The 19,859-nt window shown below is 37.0% G+C and overlaps 1 protein-coding gene across 7 annotated transcripts in view; it reads left to right on the plus strand.

The window, feature by feature from the left end:
* Positions 1–19,859, plus strand: part of TRPC4 (transient receptor potential cation channel subfamily C member 4) — a 167,981-nt gene that overhangs the window by 108,447 nt on the left and 39,675 nt on the right. For 6 of the 7 annotated variants that reach the window (XM_048051366.2, XM_048051371.2, XM_048051369.2 and 3 more), the window contains one exon: positions 16,054–16,390. In XM_048051366.2, the coding sequence (XP_047907323.1) occupies positions 16,054–16,390 (337 nt within the window). Of the gene's footprint in view, positions 1–16,053; positions 16,391–19,859 lie in introns of those variants that run through there. The other variant, XM_048051372.2, reaches the window with a different exon arrangement.

Consider the following 19,859-nt stretch of genomic DNA (forward strand, 5'->3'; position numbering starts at 1 on the left):
AAGAACAGGGGAAAGCCAAAGGTGAATAGGTGAATGTATATGAGGAGAAAGGAATCCAGAGCCGAACATCCTCTGGCATATTGTTTATCATATCATGCACTTTTTTTTTTTCCTGTGTTTCATTCCTGAATAATGTTGAGGGAAAAAAAAAAAAAAAAAGTAGGGTCCTTAGCATCTGTAGAAGAGAAAAGACCAGTGCAGACCTTCATAACAGAAATTTCTGAAGGTCCACAGAGTGTAGTGCACCTATGCTCTGTTGCTCAAGTACAAGATCTGGCTCATTTTTTTTTTAGGTGGATGTAGAGGAAAAGGAAATGTTTTACACTTCCTGCTGTGAAGAAAAGATAATAATATTTAATTAGCAGGGTAATGTATTCATTTAAATTAGAGGTTGTTTTAAATAGCTAACCTTAAAGGTTTCATTAGCAACCCTGTTAGGGTTCACAAAAAGACATGACTCAGTTATGCAGCATTTGACATTAAGCCAAGCTGAAAATGTAACAGAAGGTAAAAAAGGTTTGACACATTATTAATAAAAGTAGTTCAAGGCTTGGACTCTTTTTTTTTTTCTTTTTTTCTTTTTTCCCCCCCTTTTAATGGCATGCATGTTGGAACCAGAAATAGCCATTTTTGTAGTGTGTTGGTTGGTGCTGTGAGTCCTTCCACATAACCAGGTATTTAAGTAAGGTACCTGTCAGCATCTTAGCCTAGGGTCTCTTCATATTTGATGGGAAGAGACAGACATTTCCAGATAGCAACTCAGGCTGTCTAAGAACAAAATTATTTTTGGCACCACCTACGGTCCTTCCACTGATTGCAGAGGAGGCATGAGATAACTAGATGTGTTATACAGGGTAAAGAGAAGGTAAAAGTATTTAAGAAGGATAGAACAAAATTTCTGGAAGGTAAGTAACAATAGCCTTAAGCTAATTTTATGAAAGTCTTGATATTCTATTCTGAGAACTAGAAAAGCTCCTTAAAGTGAGATAGATGAATCTGGAGTGTCTGTTTACTGGAATCACTTTGGCAGTCCAAGATACAACTTCCCTTCTGGGTCTATATTAACCAGAAAGTTCAGAAACAAAATTGAGTTTCCCACAGAGACTCATCTACATTGTTTATACACAGTCATGTGTTTAAGCATGGACTTAGACATCATTTTAGAGTTCTTTGGAGTGTAAAGACGGAACATGCTAAATGTTTGTCCTGCTTTAAGGAGAAGGTATCATTCATGCAGTCTGGACAGGTTGTGTTTGGTTTAACAAAGTGATCAAACATAGTCTCAGATCAACTTTTCCTAAACAATGTTATGTTTCTGGCTACATACAGATTAAGAGTCAGCAATTTTAATAGAAACATACAAGACTCGGTGTTTACTGAACTGTTGTCCATACTTGAACCTACTCTTCACTTTTCGATGAAATATAGCTTTCCTTTAACCACCATAACCCATGTATCTACCTTACAGAGGAACTGGCAAAGAACCCATGGCAAATAGCTTTATAGGATTTATACTGTTCATACAGGTAGCATTTTCCTCCCAGCAAAATCAAGTGCTTGGGAGCTCCCACCAATATACAGAGATTGAATGATGACTTTGGATTTCATGTAGAGAAATAAACATCATGTAAAGCTGCATTCCAGAGTTTTGTTTGAGGGAATTTTACTTGATTTTCAATATTGGATGGAAAGTTTACAGGGGGTAATGGCTGTTACAAGTGTGGCAGCCTGCAAGACTCCTCTTGTGTCAAGACATCTTTTCATCATTATTTCCAAAGCTGGAAATCAGGAGTGAGCTTATTCAAAACCAAAGTCAAAATCTTGAAATAAAGAGCTTTTATATGCAATTAAACAAAAACAAAAATAAAGACAACCAACTTTTCTTTCACTGTATATTCTCAATACAAATACATTAGTCAAATCACATTAAAGGTAAGTAGAATAATTAAACTTGAATGAAGAGAGACCATTGTCATTTCCATTAAAGTAACTTAAGGTTAGGTCTTCCTAGCCTGGCTGTGAAAAATTGCTCTTTGCTCTGTACTAAACCTTGGCAGAATTGATCTGGGAGGGAGAGAATTTTTGTTTTCAGTGACAGATCTTTCCAGGTATAATCATTGCAAATTATTGTGTAGAAACAACAGTTAAACAAAACCTAGTGAATACATACAATTATATAGATTTGAAGTTGGCTTGCTTTTGAAATTAAACATTCCGTTGAGACTTTTGCAATCAGAGTATACATATTTGCTTGGACACTAACTAGATTTGTGGCCAAAGAGATTTCATTTACCTTGACTTTAACAAGACTTTCAACACCATTTCTTACTATATTGTTGTATCCAATTTAGGAGTTAGGATGTTACAGACTGGATAGGACAATAAGATAGGTAAAAAACTGATTGGATGGTCAAGGTCAGAGGGTTGTGTTTAATGGGCCATACTTTACCTGAAGATGAGTGAAAACTTCAGTGCTGCAAGGATCTGTACTGGCCCTTTGCTTATTCAACAGATGTAGCAGAGAAGTGAAGATGATAAAGGAGTCCACTCTTGAAAAGTTTGCAGGTGACACCAAGTTAGAGAGACCAGTTGATATCCTCAAGGACAGGGTTGCCAGGCTGGAGTAAGAGGCTGACAGGAGCCTCATAAAATTCAACAAGAACAAATGCCAAGTCCTGGACCTGGGAAGGAAGAAGCCCCTACAATGACACAGGCTTTGGGATTGACTCCTTGGCAACTTTGCAGAAGAAAAGCTGGAGGTGTGAGCACCTCCAGCCAAGCACAGGCCAGTAGCAAAGAAGGTTAATAATAACACGGGCTGTAGTAACAGGAATATAGCCAGTATATTTAGGCAAGTGCTTGGCTTGTCCCCCTTTAAATAACACTCCTTAGACCACATGTGAACACTGCATCCAGCTGTGGGGCCCTCAATACAAAAGTAACATCAATAAACCTGAGATAGTCCAGAGGAGGGCTACTGAGACTGTAGGGAGGCTGAAGTACTTCCCCTGTGAGGAGGGACTGAGGGAGCGGGGTTGATTCAACCAGGAGCAGAGGCAGCTACATGTGAGACAACATCACCTGCCAATGACTACAGAAAGGTCATTGAATATACGAAGCCAAGCTTTTCACAGGGGTGCACAGTGGTAAGACAATAAACAATGGATATCATTTTCCAGAAGAAAAGTTCAGTCTGCATATAAAGAAAAAGCTTTCCCACGAGGACAGTCAGGCAGTGGAAGAGGTTTTACAGAAAGTCTGTCTCCATCCTTGGAGGTTTTCAAGATTCAACTGGATAAAGCCCTGAGCAACCCAGTTTGATAGGTGACCACGGACTGAGCAGGAGGTTGGAAAAAAGACCTCCTGAGGTCCCTTCCAAACTCAATTATCCTATGATACAATGACAGGAATCAAGGAGTCATATGCATTGAGGCCAGTGTGCTTGGAAGTCTCTGTGAACCTGTCATCAAGTGTACAGGGGATGACAGATACTTGCCTCTCTCTCCTTTTGTGGTATTAAGAATTCTGGTCATGTGAGTCTTATATGTGTTTACCAGTATATGTCCTGACATTTCAGCTGAAATCATAAAAAGAGGAGCATTTTTATATCTTCTTAATTCTTAGCACCTTTTAAGAGTACAGAAAGAACATTGTTGTTGTTATTAATATAGTAGCAGTGCTCCAGGGACATTTAACTTTACATATAGTTCAATGCATTTGAAATAACCAAGCAATATGATTTTTCATATGATTAAACAAGGAAAAGGGTAGATCAGTATAAAATCACATCAGAAGAGAGAATATGGAAGTGTTCGTTTACAGATTTTTTTCCCCAGGAGTGGAACACACAGTATTGGAACTAAAATTAGTAACAAAACAAAACAAAACAAAAACAAAAACAAAAACAAAGGAAAAGAATGGGTTCTTTAGCGAATGTATATTACTCTTCCTCTATCAAATATTGAACAATTATTGTGATACCACCTCAAAATACAACATTCTTAGGTGAAAATCATTATCTTGTAATTTTCAAAGGGAAAGTAAAGCAGCAAGTTTCCCTTGATTTCTGCTTTCATTTCTTTACAATTAATGTAAATTGACCATAGTTGTAACATTACCAATATAAATATTCTGCCCATACAATTGCTCTCTCAGCTGTGGGTCCTTTAGCTTTTATCCTCCCGGAATTTCCATGGAAAAGCTGGGTTCTGTAACAGGTCCAGAGGGTGCAGGAAAAAAAGAAAAAAAAATATTTCCCCAAAACAGGAGTGAGATATACCTGCCATCTAGTCTTCTCTTCAAAACAGGAGGTGAGTTTTTGCCCTTGCAATCTGTCAAGGTTGAACAATTAAAGGTTTTGTGGGTCAGATACCTTGTTGAGTTTTTTTTAAATCCCCCTTACACAGAAAAAAAAAAAAAAAAAAAAAGTTTGTCTTTGAAATTCTAAAATGAAGCACTAAAGAAACTTAGAGTTAAAACTTGAGTGCTGTTGCTTTTTCCCTGTCGATTAAGATGTAATTCAGTTAACATTATAGTTTAGTTTCCAAGTATGGATTGTTTTGGTTGACATCCTCTCTTCCTTTCATTGAAGTGATAGAAGCTGAAACAGAAGCATTACAGCATCTGCTGGGGTTTGACCTAACAGGATGCTCAGTGAGGTGGTATTTAGGGAGTAAATTTGAGAGTGCCAGTTGGTAGGAAAGAAGCTTTGTTTCTCTGATTACCATATTTGATGCTATTAGCATTAGGCATTTACAGCTGCAGGGTGGATACTGTGGAGAAGAATAGATACTGAAGAGATAGAATAAATAAGAAGCGAGATACTAGCTCAGAAGGCATCACCCAGCCTGCCTGTGGGTCAAGACAGAAGTCCAGCTGGCTGATTTTGTTAGCACCTGTATGTTATGCATAAGTGGAGGAGAAGTGAAGGGCATGTGCAATCTAAATTTAAATCACACGTCACATAGAAACTCCAATGTTTTTGTGGGTTTGCTTGAAATTTTTCTCCTTATTCCCTTATTTTTCACTCTACAATAATTTTCTTTACTCTTAATTATAACATATGTCTTGTTCTTGAATTAAATTTTAGTTTAGGGAATCGTGACTTCATGCATATTATCAGATTGCATCTGCTTAACACAATAGGAGAGTGAAAAAGAAGCAGCAGATAATATTCCTTCAGAGCACCAGTGAGCTGTATTTCACATGGATTAAAGAGCAGCTGTTTCTTACAAACATATCCTTTCTGACATGCTGGAGTAGAAGCTGGGGCATGCATGTCATGCAATGACAACAGCCTATGGAGTATATTTCTCTGCCAGTGAACAAACTGACCATGATTTCTTAAGGAAGCATGTGCCCTCAGACCCACTGGGACCAAAACACAGCATTTGCTTATATCAGTGCATATACACAATATGTCTCCTCCACTTCTAGCTTTTGGCATATGGTAATTTTATCCCATGTTTTTAAATAAAATATACCTCTTTACCTAAAAATATAAGTGAATGAGTTCTACTCCATCTCCATAAGAATATCTGTGGAAGTTGGGAAAAAAAAAAAATCTTCAAAATTTTAGAAATGCCAGTCTACTGTAGAAATTCACCATGCATTTCAGTAAAATACTGTTTACCTAACTGGTATATGAGGCTTTGTCTGTAATGCTAAATGAAAGAAGACCATAGTTTAGCCCTGAGACCAAATGACACTAAGGGCAATTGCAGATTTACCTTGCATAAAGCCAGCTGGAGTGGTCAAAACCGGAAACAGACAAATAGGTAGAATGAATGACTGGGATCCATTGCTCAAACTCAGTCACTGTTTGATATGTTGGTGTAGATATAGTCTGAACATCCCTAAAAGTCATGCATACGTAAAAAATCAAGTATACTCTTATTGGTTCCTTCCTTCATTCTGGTCCTTTACCATGAAAGAAGACAGTAGTGTTCTGACATCTTTCTGTACAAGAACAGTGAGAAATATTTCACTGAGGTACCAGACTGCAATGGCTAGCTACAAATAACAAGGCTTCAAAGGGATAAAAAGACTACCAAAGGACTGTCATTATTTCTCACGTCTGGCAGATTCCTGATACATAGAATTTCATTAACAGCTATCTTAGATATCTTCACATTATGGGGAAGCAAGTATTTCTTAGGTCTGTTCACAAAAGAATGACATTTTCTTGAACCACAATTTGCTCATAAGCATAAAGGAAATTTTGGAGCAATTATACTTCTTGTAACCTCTCCCAGGTTTCATATTCTGTGTTTAAATCACATAAGCTGCACATGGCGGTTGTAAAGAACTGTGGTTCTGAACTCACATAAGGCAAAAATGGGAAGAATGGTGAATTGCAAAGAACTGTTGAAAACTGCCATCTATGAAGTATAGAAGAAAAGTTCATGTAGTGCACACTTGACACACAATTGATGCATCTGCTATAGACTTACTATGAAACATGCATTTCTCCTGCAAATGGTCTCAGAATAATGCTTACTGATGGTCACTGCCAAAGACCTATCATTTCATCTGAGTCTTTATGCAGGAACTGGGTGGTTATCTGATTTCTCAGGTAAATGCATAACCACATTAAACAAGAGGAACTTAAAGATAGAAAACATTGAAGTATTTGAAGAGAAAGAAAAGCCAGTTGAGTGACTATATATATTCTTTACATGAATATTAATGAAACTACAAAGCCAGCCCTCCCTACAACATCTTAATAGAGAACTTTACAGAGAAAAAATTGAGTTTATTGTTTTATCTAGTTTAAATGCCTTTGTAATCAGTCAGTGTGTTTATTTTCTGTCATTTCCCTAATTCTGTAGTCAGTCAAGCCTTCAAATGAGCATCAAGCTTTCTGAAAACATGATTTACATTGATTTTGGGGAATTTTGGGAGAACAGTTCCACACAAGCTTCACATAATAAACAGCTAGTTCCAAAGAAAATGGGAAACCTTGGAGTTCAACAGGACTCAGTTGCTGGCTCTCCGATCACTTGGCTAGAACACATAAGCTTGGAGTCAAAAACATTTGTGTTCATATCCATTTTTCACATCAGGATGCATGATGGCACCTCATAAGCTAAGCTAAGGGAGTGAAACCAAAATTTGCCTGGTACTAATGGAAGGTGATTACCATCGTTTTTACAGGAAGAAAAAATAAATAAAAAGAGCTCATCTATAAGTCTAATAACTTGACAAAACATCAGTGCTCCAAGGATTCTCTTCACAGAAAAAGGCAGAGGCTGACAATGGAGAAAATAAAAAGAAAAAGCTTTTTTTTTTTTTTAGTCAGTTTTCTTCCAAATAATGACCTGCTCAAATCTGAAAGAATGTCCAAAAAAGGAAAATGAAGCTAAAAATGTCCCTCTAACTTGTTTGGCCCCTGGTCAAAGGAGGAGCAAGGCCGTCTCCAGTGATGTCCATAGAAATTCTCAGATGAGCAAGTATTGTCCAGAGAAGGAACCTAACTTTTCTAGCCCCTTTCCTATCTTTCCCTTACTCAGAGCCTTTCCCAGCTAATTCTTCTTGAATTGAACTCTTGTTGCTTTCTGTGCTTCAGTTGCTTTCAACATATTTGCAGTACCCTCATGAATTTTGAAAGGTTGGTATATGAATTTGTAACTTTTCCTTCTGGCAATCTGGCAGCTATAAAAAGTAGACAAAATGGTACAATGATCTGGATATGAGTGAACTCACTGATTCTGTCATACTCTGGGTTTGTAATAGAAGCCTTAGTGATACAGGACACAAAAACAGTTTCAGCATAAGAAACATGCTGCTGGTATTTGCTGAGTGGTTCAGACTTTTCCTTCCTTCCTTCCTTCCTTCCTTCCTTCCTTCCTTCCTTCCTTCCTTCCTTCCTTCCTTCCTTCCTTCCTTCCTTCCTTCCTTCCTTCCTTCCTTCCTTCCTTCCTTCCTTCCTTCCTTTCCAGACTATCCTTTGTATAAGTGGCTGTTTGTTCCCAAATCAATTTGACTTGACAGAATGATTTACACAAACTGTATGCTATGAGTGATGCATGTTATTTCTACCCATGTTAATATACAAGGTTGCTTAGAATATATATTGATTTTGGTCTCCCAAGGTTATGAACAAATGTGTTTATAATTTCATTTTATTCAGTGTTCAAATGAGTACCGGGAGAATGATTATCTGCTTTTTCTATTCTCTCAACAGTTAGTTTATTTTGTAAAAACTATTGGTGCAAACAGCAAACTTATTGTCAGAAATATCTGAAAAAAAGAAAAAAAAAAAACCTTGGGAAATAATAAGATTGAAGTGATAGAGAATTAAACAAATATTTTGACTATTATGCCTTTTTACCTAAACATGATGCACATATTATTACAGCACAAATGTTTGGAATAGTTGAAATGGTTTTATGTATTTGGCAATAATATGGTTCAGTGATATCAGGCAGACAGGCAGAAAGTCTCTTCCTCTTTTCAAAGGGAATAACCAACCATGAAAAAGATCTTAGCAATACATTCTGTTCCTAGAGAAGTAATTCAAACCTAAATAAATTAATTCAAACCTGTAAACACAACTACTATGACTCTTACTAAAAAATGTTTTTTAGTATAAGTAAGATCATGAAAATGCTTACTTCAAAAATACCTCACAAGCTCATCTCATTTGACCTCCTTCTCAAAACCAGGCTAATATCAGAGTTAAAACAGGTAGCTAAGGAACTTTCCAGACAAACTGTGAATATTTTTGAGGATGGAGAATCTGTATCTTTCCTTCGCATCCAGTGCTCATAGGGAATATAAGGGCAGTTTTTCTTAGATCCAACTAGAATTTGTCTTGCTGCAGCTTGTAACTATCCTTATCCTTTCTTTTTGTACCCCCCCCCAAAAAAACTGCTTTTGTCCATAACCTCCCTTTTGTTTGTGTAAGACAGCAAGTGAAACCCATGATTTGTCTCTCAGGCTCACACACTTCCTTTCTTCTCTTCCTGTGCATCATGCAATCAAGTCCCACAACCTCGTGGGAGTGCCCTGCTTGACTTTTTCAAATTTTCCTATATCTCTGTCCTAGTGGGGGACCCAAAGCAGAACACAGCATTCCAGACGTAGTCTCACAAGTGCCAAACAGATGGAAATTATCACCTTCCTTGATGTGCTGGCTACACTTGCATTACTGCAGCCCAGCATGCACTGCACAGGCACAGTCATGTTCAACATCCTCCTTTCCGCTGTCCCAATATCTGTTCTGAAAAGCTACTCCCTAGACAGTCAGATCCACCCTGTACTGTTGCACATGGTTATTCTGTCCCACATGTAGGACCTTGCATATAAATATCAGCCTTATTTTTTTAGATTATTATGCAAGGAAATGCACCAGCTAGCTGTGTAAAAATAGCAATCTGATATGATGGCAGCAAATTTGTATTGTATTTTCTCTGTAGATATTAACAGATATTTAAATGTTTTGAAATATTTTTGAAATATTTCTGAAATGTTTTTGAAATATTTTGAGTTGTGGTAAGCCTAATACTTGCCCAGAATGGGAACTAGAAGCATTATACCCGCATCTCAGTTCTAAAATTTTGAGCTATTTACATGCTTATCCCCAAGCCCAACAGCTGATTATTTTTTCTTTATTACTGGAAAGTCTAACAAGGCTATTTGCTTTTATGTTTTTCTTTTCTTTTGTTCCTTCTCATACTCTAAGTTAAACATTAGGATAGGAACTCAGCCCAGAAAGCCAACTGTATCCTGGGCTGCATCAAAAGAAGTGTGGCCAGCAGGTGGAGAGAGATTAGTCTCCCCATCTACTTTGCTCTTGTGAGACCCTACCTGGACCACTGCATTCAGTTCTGGGGCCCCCAGTAAAAGAAGGACATGGAAGTATTAGAACAAGTCCAGAGGAGGACCATGAAGATGATCAGAGGGCTGGAACACCTCTCCTACGAAGACAGGCTGAGGGAGTTGGGGTTGTTCAGCTTGTAGAAGGAAAGGCTCCAGGGAGACCTTACAGCGGCCTTCCCGTACCTAAGGGGGCCTACAGGGAAGCTGGGGAGGGACTCTTTGTCAGGGAGTATACTGATAGGACAAGGGACAATAGCTTTAAACTAAAAGAAAGTAGATTTAGATTTTATATAAGACAAAATTCTTCATGCGGAGGGTGGTGAGACACTGGAACAGGTTGCCCAGAGAGGTTGCGTGCGACCCATCTCTGGAGGTGTTCAAGGCCAGGTTGGATGGGGCTTTGGGAAACCTGATCTAGTGGGAGGTGTCTCTGCCCATGGCGGGGGGGGTGGAATTACATGATCTTTAAGGTCCCTTCCAACCCAAAGCATTCTACAGTTCTATGATTCTATTTTATAAGTACTATAAAAAACACTGGCATTGTATGCTGTTCTCTGTGAGAGCCGTATAAAGGCATCTTTATGAAGACATCTATGCAGTGAATTTGTTTTGCTAAAGGAACTGAACTGAAGCTGATTGCCCTTTCAGGTAGTATCCTGAGTTAGCTGGTTAGTTTCATTAATGACAAAGCTGCAGACAGAGCTGAGGAAAAATTGACCCAGATTTGGTTGCTGGAAGAATCATCATTATAACAACATCCTTCTCCAGCTGGCTAGTGCTTGCACAGGATGGACATCAAAGATTCACAGCAATTGGCACAGGAGTGCCCGGGTTCCTGGCCTGAGGCAGAAAACAGACAGTAGAAATGTACCCAAAGGAGTCCGAAGAATGATTCCTAGCTTTTAGAAAGGAAAATGTAGTGCTGATCCAGTCAAGAAAGTTAAAGAATTTAAATTGCATTTCAATGTTATTTGACTTGATGAACCAGTCCTCACAAAGTGCCTAAGTCCATAAATAGGCTTTATGGACTTAGGTCAATAAATAGGCTGGGGGGGGGGGGGGGGGGGGGGGGGGGGAGGAGATATAGAAGAGAATATGTAGTGATGTCTGTAGAAGGAGAAAGAAAAAAAATATACCAAATTTAGGAATCTACTTAATGAGATTGGAACTTGAATCTGTCATTAGTCATCTGGCAAGCAAATATAATTTTCACTATCTGTAGAGAGAGAATTTTGACATCTACATTTGAAGTTACATAACTAGAAGAGCTTGGGTTTTCATAACGTATCTGGAAAAATGTGTAAACTGAGAAAAAAAAAAACATTCTAGAGAAAGTAAAAGTAACTGTGCTTAATTTTTGTTGAACTGGAGTATAATCATTGCAAAATGTGTGTGATAAAGTAGCAGACATCAGTGCTAACCTTTCCTACCAACTTGGCTGTAATGGCAGTAGAAAACAACACAACAGAGAACCTGACCCAAGGCTTTAAAAATATATTATAAGAAACTTTCTGATAACCATTTATTTTTGCTTCACACCCCTCCCCCATCTGCCCCCCACCCCCCAATGTCTTCTTTAATATTCATGCATTAGAAAATGATATCAAGGATAGTTTTCTGTATTACAGCATATACTTAAACACTTATACATAAAGTCAAAAAGATCAGTTTTCTTTGGCGACTTTCTATTTTTAGATGATAAATCACATTCTTTTTACTTGTTACATATACTAAAACACCTACTAATCTCAGAATGAGAATTTAATTTTGACCTCAGATTTTGTTAGACTGCTTTGTAAGCATAAAAATGAGCACTCTGTAACAACTGTTATGTTTTGTTGATGTCTTTGTATATTTACTAATATAATGAAATGAATACTTAATGATGTCATGCTACAGGCAAAAACTAACAACTTATGATGACTGATATCTACTTCATAAAAATACTTATATTGATAAAAACTATTACTTCTAGAAAGTCTTTATATAGTTAACAGTACCACTTATGTTATTTCTTCATAATTTCCATTGACACTAGAGTATGTACTACAGCAAAATTACAAATCAGATGTAATAAGCAGTGAAAATGAAATTATGCACAATGTATATACTTGGGTATCATTAGAATCTGGCTCTGCTATTATTTATATCAGACTGTTTTTTGCTGGCACCGTGAATAATTGCTGATGAAGAAGAGAATGAACACCAAAACATTTTCAGACAAGAAGACTATGTGAAGGAGCAAAAGTTGTGCAACTAGGAATAATCATTACAGCAAAATCCCTCACATAATTATAAACTGCTGGAAGCTAGTGGAAGGCATTGTAATGTGAAAATATAAACACGCTGATTGCTAATTATATGGAGACAATGTCAAAGTCGAATAACAGCACTGACAGTACAAAAAATACTTTGAATACCTCAGAATGTAATATTTCCAATTAAGGAAGAAAAAATATATTACAGTGAAAATATTTTGGCATAGGCAATGCAGAACTGGCAAATTACTGTCACAGAGTACTCTTAATTCGGATAGTTGTAAAATATTTGTGCAAAACATATATTTAAATTTTTTTTAGACCCCCAGTTCAGCAGAGGACCTATATCATCCTAGATGTGGTCCAACCCACTTATAGAGGAAGTATCTTATTGCTTGGAGCATGTCTTTTTTTTTTTTTCCATCCACATCTCTCAGTCCTTTCTAATGGAAGAGCTTGCAATAGTTAGAGTATAAATCTGATGTAAGCTTTTTTTTTTTTTTTTTTTTAAATAAGGTTTTTTTACTGAATTAATCAAAATGTCAACTGGAATACTCATTCATGATCACTAATAAAACTGACCTATATAACCATATGTAACATATGAGTAATGTCTCTGAGACAGCCTATACAGGCAGCATTTACACAGTGGGGCCCAGGAAGATCTTCCAGCTCCCAGTTCCTATATGATGTGCTTAAACACATGAGAACAACGTGTGGGAGCACATCATCTTCCCTTCATTTGCTTGGGAGACACGTCCCCAAGGACAAGAAAGGAGATGCAGTGTGTGGTAATAAGTTCCCCCTCTCTGGGAAGCTGAGGAAAAAGCCAGTAGGTTCAGCACTGACTACTGCCATCAGGATACCTGAACAATTGTTCTCCATTTAAGAACATGCCACATTCTTCAGCTAATATAGCAAATGTAATTATCACTACTCGACAACTTTTGCTGCACATGGTGACAATGTCTTCAGCACAAAAAATGGAGCCACTGGTCAAATGTGGAAACTAATACAGACATTTTAAAAAATGTTATGCAATTCCATGATAAACAAAGCAGAACTCTAAAAGAAGTGTCAGCAAAAGATTTAGGTTAATTTTCCAGATATCTGAAGACACTTTAGAATAGTTCATAGTGTATATATATGGCCAATGGAGCTCAGAACCATAAAGAAAAGACTGCAATGAAGAGTTTTGTTGCTTTAGAACATTGTTCACTAACATTGCCAACAGTGTTTTTCAATAAAAGTGACAGCATGAAACTAGCTATCTGGATCTCCCAGAAATTGAATATATCATCTGTAGACATTGTGTTGTCAGTTCTATTATAGTCCCTTGCCCACACTACTAGAACTGCTTCCCTCCATGTGCAGTTCATAAAGTGCTGACATAGTATTTTATATGCTTGGTCCATACCATCCAATTATTCCCTTTATATTTGTTTTATATTTGTCAATTCATTTAAAGTACATTGCCAATGGTAGTCACCCTAACTCTAGCCACATAAAATGTATAATGTAAGTTAGTTTTTGTAAGCTAGTTTGTCAGAGGATCTGAGCAGTGCATAAATTGTCATGTCACATTGGTAACAATCATAAGTTGAAGAATACTATGAGAGATAATTTATTGAAAAAATAGAATTATATGGATATTAGGAAGCAACAAACATTTTTTATGTCTGCTCAGAAATGTTGCAATTATACCTCCTTTCCTTTATTAACACCGGATGTTTTGCATTATAATCTGTATAAATGTTAGGACTAAGTAGCTACTGCCAACAGTGTACAGCATCTTCCTGATGGTGTTGTCGGCGGGCATCTTTCTCTTCATGAGAAGAGATACTTCTGCATCAATTCTGGTCTACACAGTCTCAGAGCAGCCCACTACTTGGTGGACATAGGAAAAAAATAATAATAATTAAAAAAAAAAAAACTGTCAAGGAGTATGCCCCCTGCATCCACCACTATCCTTTGAGGTAAACACTGGAAGTTGTTCCTTCACCTGGGTACCCAAAATAATGAGGGTCGCCTAAAGATCTTGAGAAAGGGACAGAGGCAAGACTTAGGAACTACTTTTAGAAGGTGAGAGGATTTGTATTAGGGATACATTATGAAGAAAGTGAAGAAGTGGAAACAAACATGGATCTGCCACACTTGGAAGGGAGAATGGGTGAGGAAAATATTGTACTCAGGAATTAATCCAAAAGTCATATTATTTTCACTAGTCAAGCAAAGCAATAATCTGTGTCTACCCAAGCAAGCTGAGGTGAGATTTTTTGTAGGGAGACCCCCATTAAAAAGTTGGCAACACATTACTTAGAAACTGTCTGTTCTGATTATATGTAGTACTATTCTAGGCATTTGTATCTTGAAATAAACACCCTAAAACCTTGTGAATGCATTTTTCCCAACAGAAGAGAACACTCTGTTATTCTTTTTTAAGGCTATTTTCAAGATGCTTATGGTTTGAGTAGATTATCTTTCACAACAGGCAGTTTCAGTACTAGTGTCTGGTAGGCAAATATGTCTCTGCTAAGGACACTGGCATTCCATTAACATATACCAGGTCTTAATTTGGCTCAGGTTAACATTACTGACAAGATCCAGACATATATAGAAAGATGCATGCTGACTCTCATTTCATTCCAGTCTAAATAACATTTTCTCCTAGTAGGAGTCCTAGTAATTTCAGAAACTTTTTAAGAAGTTGCCTATTACTCATCCCAAAAAGAACTTGGCTTCTCTGGTTATAAGTGTTGCCAAAATCATGTAAAATTAAAAACTAGGTGCATTTAACTAGGACTCAAATATAAAAATATTTTGTGTAAAATAACACTTTTATTATTTAATAAGATAAAGAATTTCCTACATAGCTTTATTAAGTCTTCTGATTTAATCCAATATACGTATGTGTGTATGTATGCATGTATGCATGTAACGTAAGAAGGAAAAGGATTCTTTTGCTAATTTTATTTAAAAATAAAAAATAAAATAAAAAGTAAAAGAATACAACAACTCTGGGTCTCTTTGGTGCATATGTTGCTTCTATTCTATATTTCTTATGTCAAGTCTAGCACGCTACTACTGTATGTCCCCTTTTAAAAAAGAAAGCATTAGGGAAAATAGGAACTAGTGATCAAATAAAAATATGACATAAAAGGCTTGAATATACTTATAGAGAAAAAATAGCTGAAACGAAATATGAAAGCTGAAACTGATAGATTTATTTTTGTTGAAAATAAATTTTAAGAATCATTTTAGAAACTGAAATTATATCGTGGAGAATAGACAGACCATAAAATAATGTACAGGATAGGAATATAGCCTGACAAAAGTTTAGTGAAGCACTGGGGAATGCTAGTGCTTAGTTCATATTGTGCAAGCATTGTGTAACATATCTGTAGGAATTTTGTCTAGTATAAAAGTATGTAAACTTGATTCTTAAAGAATTAGCAGGGAACATACTGAGAATAGTTCATTTTTGGCTGTTGAGTTTAGTTTTACTGTTTACAGATCTTATTTGTGCTTTGGTAAGAAATATCATGCTTTTCATTTTCATAGTGTCTTTCACCTGGTGTAACTATTCTCCATAAGTTTTGTTATTTAAATAATGGAAGCAGTCTTTGTAAATATGTTTTTTAATTTGAAATCAGGTTTTGGGGTATCTGTGGTTTACAGTCCTTTCGCTCCTTGTATACTATAACATGGGGAAGTCCAGCTTTACTGTGAAAAGTGAATCTTGGGAGGATATGGGGTTCTAGCATATTTTTTGCATTGAAGGAAGGGAAGGCTGACCCAGCCCTGCCTTTCTGGTATTATCACCGTGAATGGACGTGTGAAGGCTGTGGATTTTTTTTTATATTTTTTTTTTTATCTCTATCCAGAAGTTACTTATTGTAACATATATAGCATGGAATTAACTTCATAATGATAACAGAGAAATAACTGTCTCCCTTTCTTCTTCTCTCTGCAGTTTGTTGCCCAACCTAACTGCCAGCAGCTGCTTGCATCCCGCTGGTATGATGAGTTCCCTGGATGGAGGAGGCGACACTGGGCTGTGAAGATGTTGACATGTGTTGTGATAGGACTTCTTTTCCCCGTCTTCTCTGTGTGCTACCTGATAGCTCCCAAAAGCCCGTTAGGGCTGTTCATCAGAAAGCCATTTATCAAATTTATCTGCCATACTGCATCCTACTTGACTTTTCTGTTCCTGCTGCTGCTTGCTTCTCAGCACATTGACAGGTCAGACGTGAGAATGCAGGGACCGCCACCAACCATCGTCGAGTGGATGATATTACCGTGGGTCCTGGGTAAATGTATTACTAAAGAAAATACAGTGAAAAGTGTTTTGAAACCTGTGGTTTTTCCAAGCATTTCTGATGCAGGAAGATATGGCGGAGAGTTCTGTTACAAGTTATTGATCTATTGGAACAGGCAAATGGTACATCTGCTCCAGTACTTAGTGGGATTAGTGGACAACTTGGGAAGTGTTTAAAAATCCAAAGTGTACCCACCCAGTAGTGTCTGACATACTACAGCAAGGGAAAAGATTAAGCAGTATGTGATTAAGTAGAGGCCTGAAAAAGAAATAGTGATAATATTTTTAATTTTCTCCTTTTCTCTAGGGCAGAAATTGCTCCAATTCCTTTCATTCCTTTCTAATATACTTTTTTTTTTTTTCCTTTGCTAGTCTAGCTTTTAAAAAGGGGTTTCTTTACCACTGAAATATTTTTCATGTATTAGAACAAGGTACAGTGTTAATTCTGGTGTTATCATGGACCTTTGTTACCTATGAAGGTAACAAATACTTAATATCACAGACCCACCTGTAGCAAATAGTGCTGAACAGCATTTTCAATTGACTATTTTAATTAAAATATCCATGCAGAGTAATTTTTCTGTGCCAAAACACTGATGATAACTTGTCACACAACTTCAAGCAAAATATTTTCTCACCAGAAGGCATAAGAAAATCTGCTAAGATTTTTTCAAAAGAGGGAAAAGATTAACCTTCTGTCTTGAGAGCTCAAAATAAAATTTCAGTTTGGTTTTATTGAAAGGCTATTTTGTACAAGCCATGCCAGCTTTAAATATCTGCCGGTGTGATTGCTCTGTCCTATAAAATCACATTATCTTAGGTCTTCCCTGTCCTTGCCTTTCTCCCCTGCTAGATGTTACCTCTCTTAGCATGCCATGGTCTCTTCCCTGTTTCTTATTTCAGTCAACATAAGTTGATTCCTAACCACATCAGGCCAAATATACCTGGTCTTGACTGAAAAGAAATTGTAGAAAGAAGGACTTAGTAGCTTTAACTGAAAGGATTTAAGTTTAATATTTTCATATAAATCATCATCACGTAGACAAGTTCATGCACAAACTCTTTGAAATGTTTTGGTGGGCTTTCGATACACTTACCTCTTCCAGAGCCTCCCATTAAGATGCTGCTTCTCTTCAGTTTTGCAACTTTTCCTAGGCTTTTTTTAGAGCAACCAAATCAACAAGGCTTTTGGCATCATTGGTGATATAATTTACAATGCAATATTTAATTTATAATACACTAATTGGCAGTGTCTGACATACAGAAGGAGAATGAGTCAGTGGATTTTCCTCTATATGTTCCTTAGTAGAGCACTTTGCCACTACATGAAGCATGAGGCAGGGCTACATACTTCTTTCACTTAATCAAACAAGCAAGCGTGACCAAAAACATGTTCACACTATTTGGGAAGTTCTCAGAAGAAGCTGCTATCTGGGATTTTTAACATGATAGCACAGCATAACATAGTCCCCACCACCATTCTTCACTGTAAGGTGTATTTTCCTTTGCATGGGTAAATATTGCTGCAGCATGTGACAAATATGTCTTTTTTTTTTTTTTTTTTTAGGAATAAATGTCAGCCAAAATCTGATGTTTTCTATTCACATATATAAAAACTATGGTCCGGTCACCTTTTAGTAAATTAAATTACTTATTTTGTTAAGTTCTTATCAATAACCTAAGTGGTTATTTTCCGGGACAAAATTTAATCTGTTATCTAATCTCTTCATAGTATACTGCTATGCGCTATCTTAAAGAGTATATACAACACTCTTGAATTGCATGAGTTATCCTATCTCAAAGGTGCAAAGATATATCTTTGCATTTATGGATGTAGATGAAAAATGTTGAAGTCTGAGATGAAACTAATGTGGCACAAGGGTTATAGCTTTACTCTGAAATTGGAAACATGACCAGATAAACCCTTTTCCCAAACTAAAGGTTATCCTGGAACAAATACAGCATGTCAAAACTATTAACATTTTAAACAATAGAACTCTTTGTTTGTCTTTCTTTCAATTAAAATAGTTCTGCATGTAATTTACATTTTAATAGCTACCTCTATGAAAATGAAGAGAGGAAGAGAAGCTCTACTTTCCAGCTTCTCTTCCAAATAAATTTCAGTATTTATATATTTCATAGAACTTAAGAGGTTTTGAGATTGTCCATAGTGATCTTAGCTCTCCAACAATCAAACAGTAATTAGCATTTACCTACTGCTTCGCAATAGAAGACTGAATGTGCATAATTAGCACATATTAAAAGTGCCACTAGAGTAGGAGGTTCAGAGGAAAAAACCTGTATTGGGCTACATTTCCATGGAGACTATCAATTTTACATTTAAAAAGTCTCTTCAGGAAACTTCTGCATTAATTTTGTCTTTTACATGATTAGATGATTACACAAGAGGTGTTAGAGTATGTGGTGATTATCCATGGAACAATAAGTCAGTATAACAAGGCTGATGTTATAGCTTTAAGAAAGAGTTGTGGAACACTCTGCAGGTAAGAAAAGCTGGAATCTCCTGTCCTTGCATACAGAAAAATATGAAATAGGCTTTTGTCAGTAAGGAAAATTATCCTTTTTCTTCTTAGCAGCTGTTAATTCAGATTTCCCAAGCATGCCAGATGCTTCACATTACAGAAATATAGGCCCAGCCTACACTTGAGAATCTGTCACCACTGGAGAAAGAGAAAAAACAAACAAACAAACAAAAAAAGATAGAAAACAGCAAACACCTATTGTTAAAAAAGTGAGGAAGAACAATAACTTGCATAATCAAATTTCCTTTCCAGTTCCTGACTTGCCTTGGATCATGAGAGAAGGCAATTTTAGTTGATGAGAAGCTGGTAATGTACACTTGCAGCCCAGAAAGCCAACTGTATCTTGGGCTGCATCAGAAGTAGCACAGTCTGCAGGGCAAAAGAGGTGATTCTTCCCCTCTACTCTGCTCTTGTGAGACCCCACCTGGACCACTGCATTCAGTTCTGGGGCCCCCAGTAAAAGAAGGACATGGAAGTATTAGAACAAGTCCAGAGGAGGACCATGAAGATGATCAGAGGGCTGGAACACCTCTCCTACGAAGACAGGCTGAGGGAGTTGGGGTTGTTCAGCTTGTAGAAGGAAAGGCTCCAGGGAGACCTTACAGCGGCCTTCCCGTACCTAAGGTGGCCTACAGGAAAGCTGGGGAGGGACTCTTTGTCAGGGAGTATACTGATAGGACAAGGGACAATAGCTTTAAACTAAAAGAAAGTAGATTTAGAACACTATCCTCTTCTTTCTGTCAGGGATTTATGCAGATTATTAGAATGTGTGAATCTACAGAGAATGTTCAGGAACTGTGCAAACTGCAAATTGCAAACATTCATGGTCAACAAACTGCTATGGGGAATATACACTCTTGCCAGTACTGAACAAAATGAACATCCATACTGACGGCATAGCAAGACACTTCAGATGAA

This window comes from Anser cygnoides, chromosome 1 (assembly GCF_040182565.1).
Source record: "Anser cygnoides isolate HZ-2024a breed goose chromosome 1, Taihu_goose_T2T_genome, whole genome shotgun sequence".
NCBI lineage: Eukaryota > Metazoa > Chordata > Aves > Anseriformes > Anatidae > Anser > Anser cygnoides.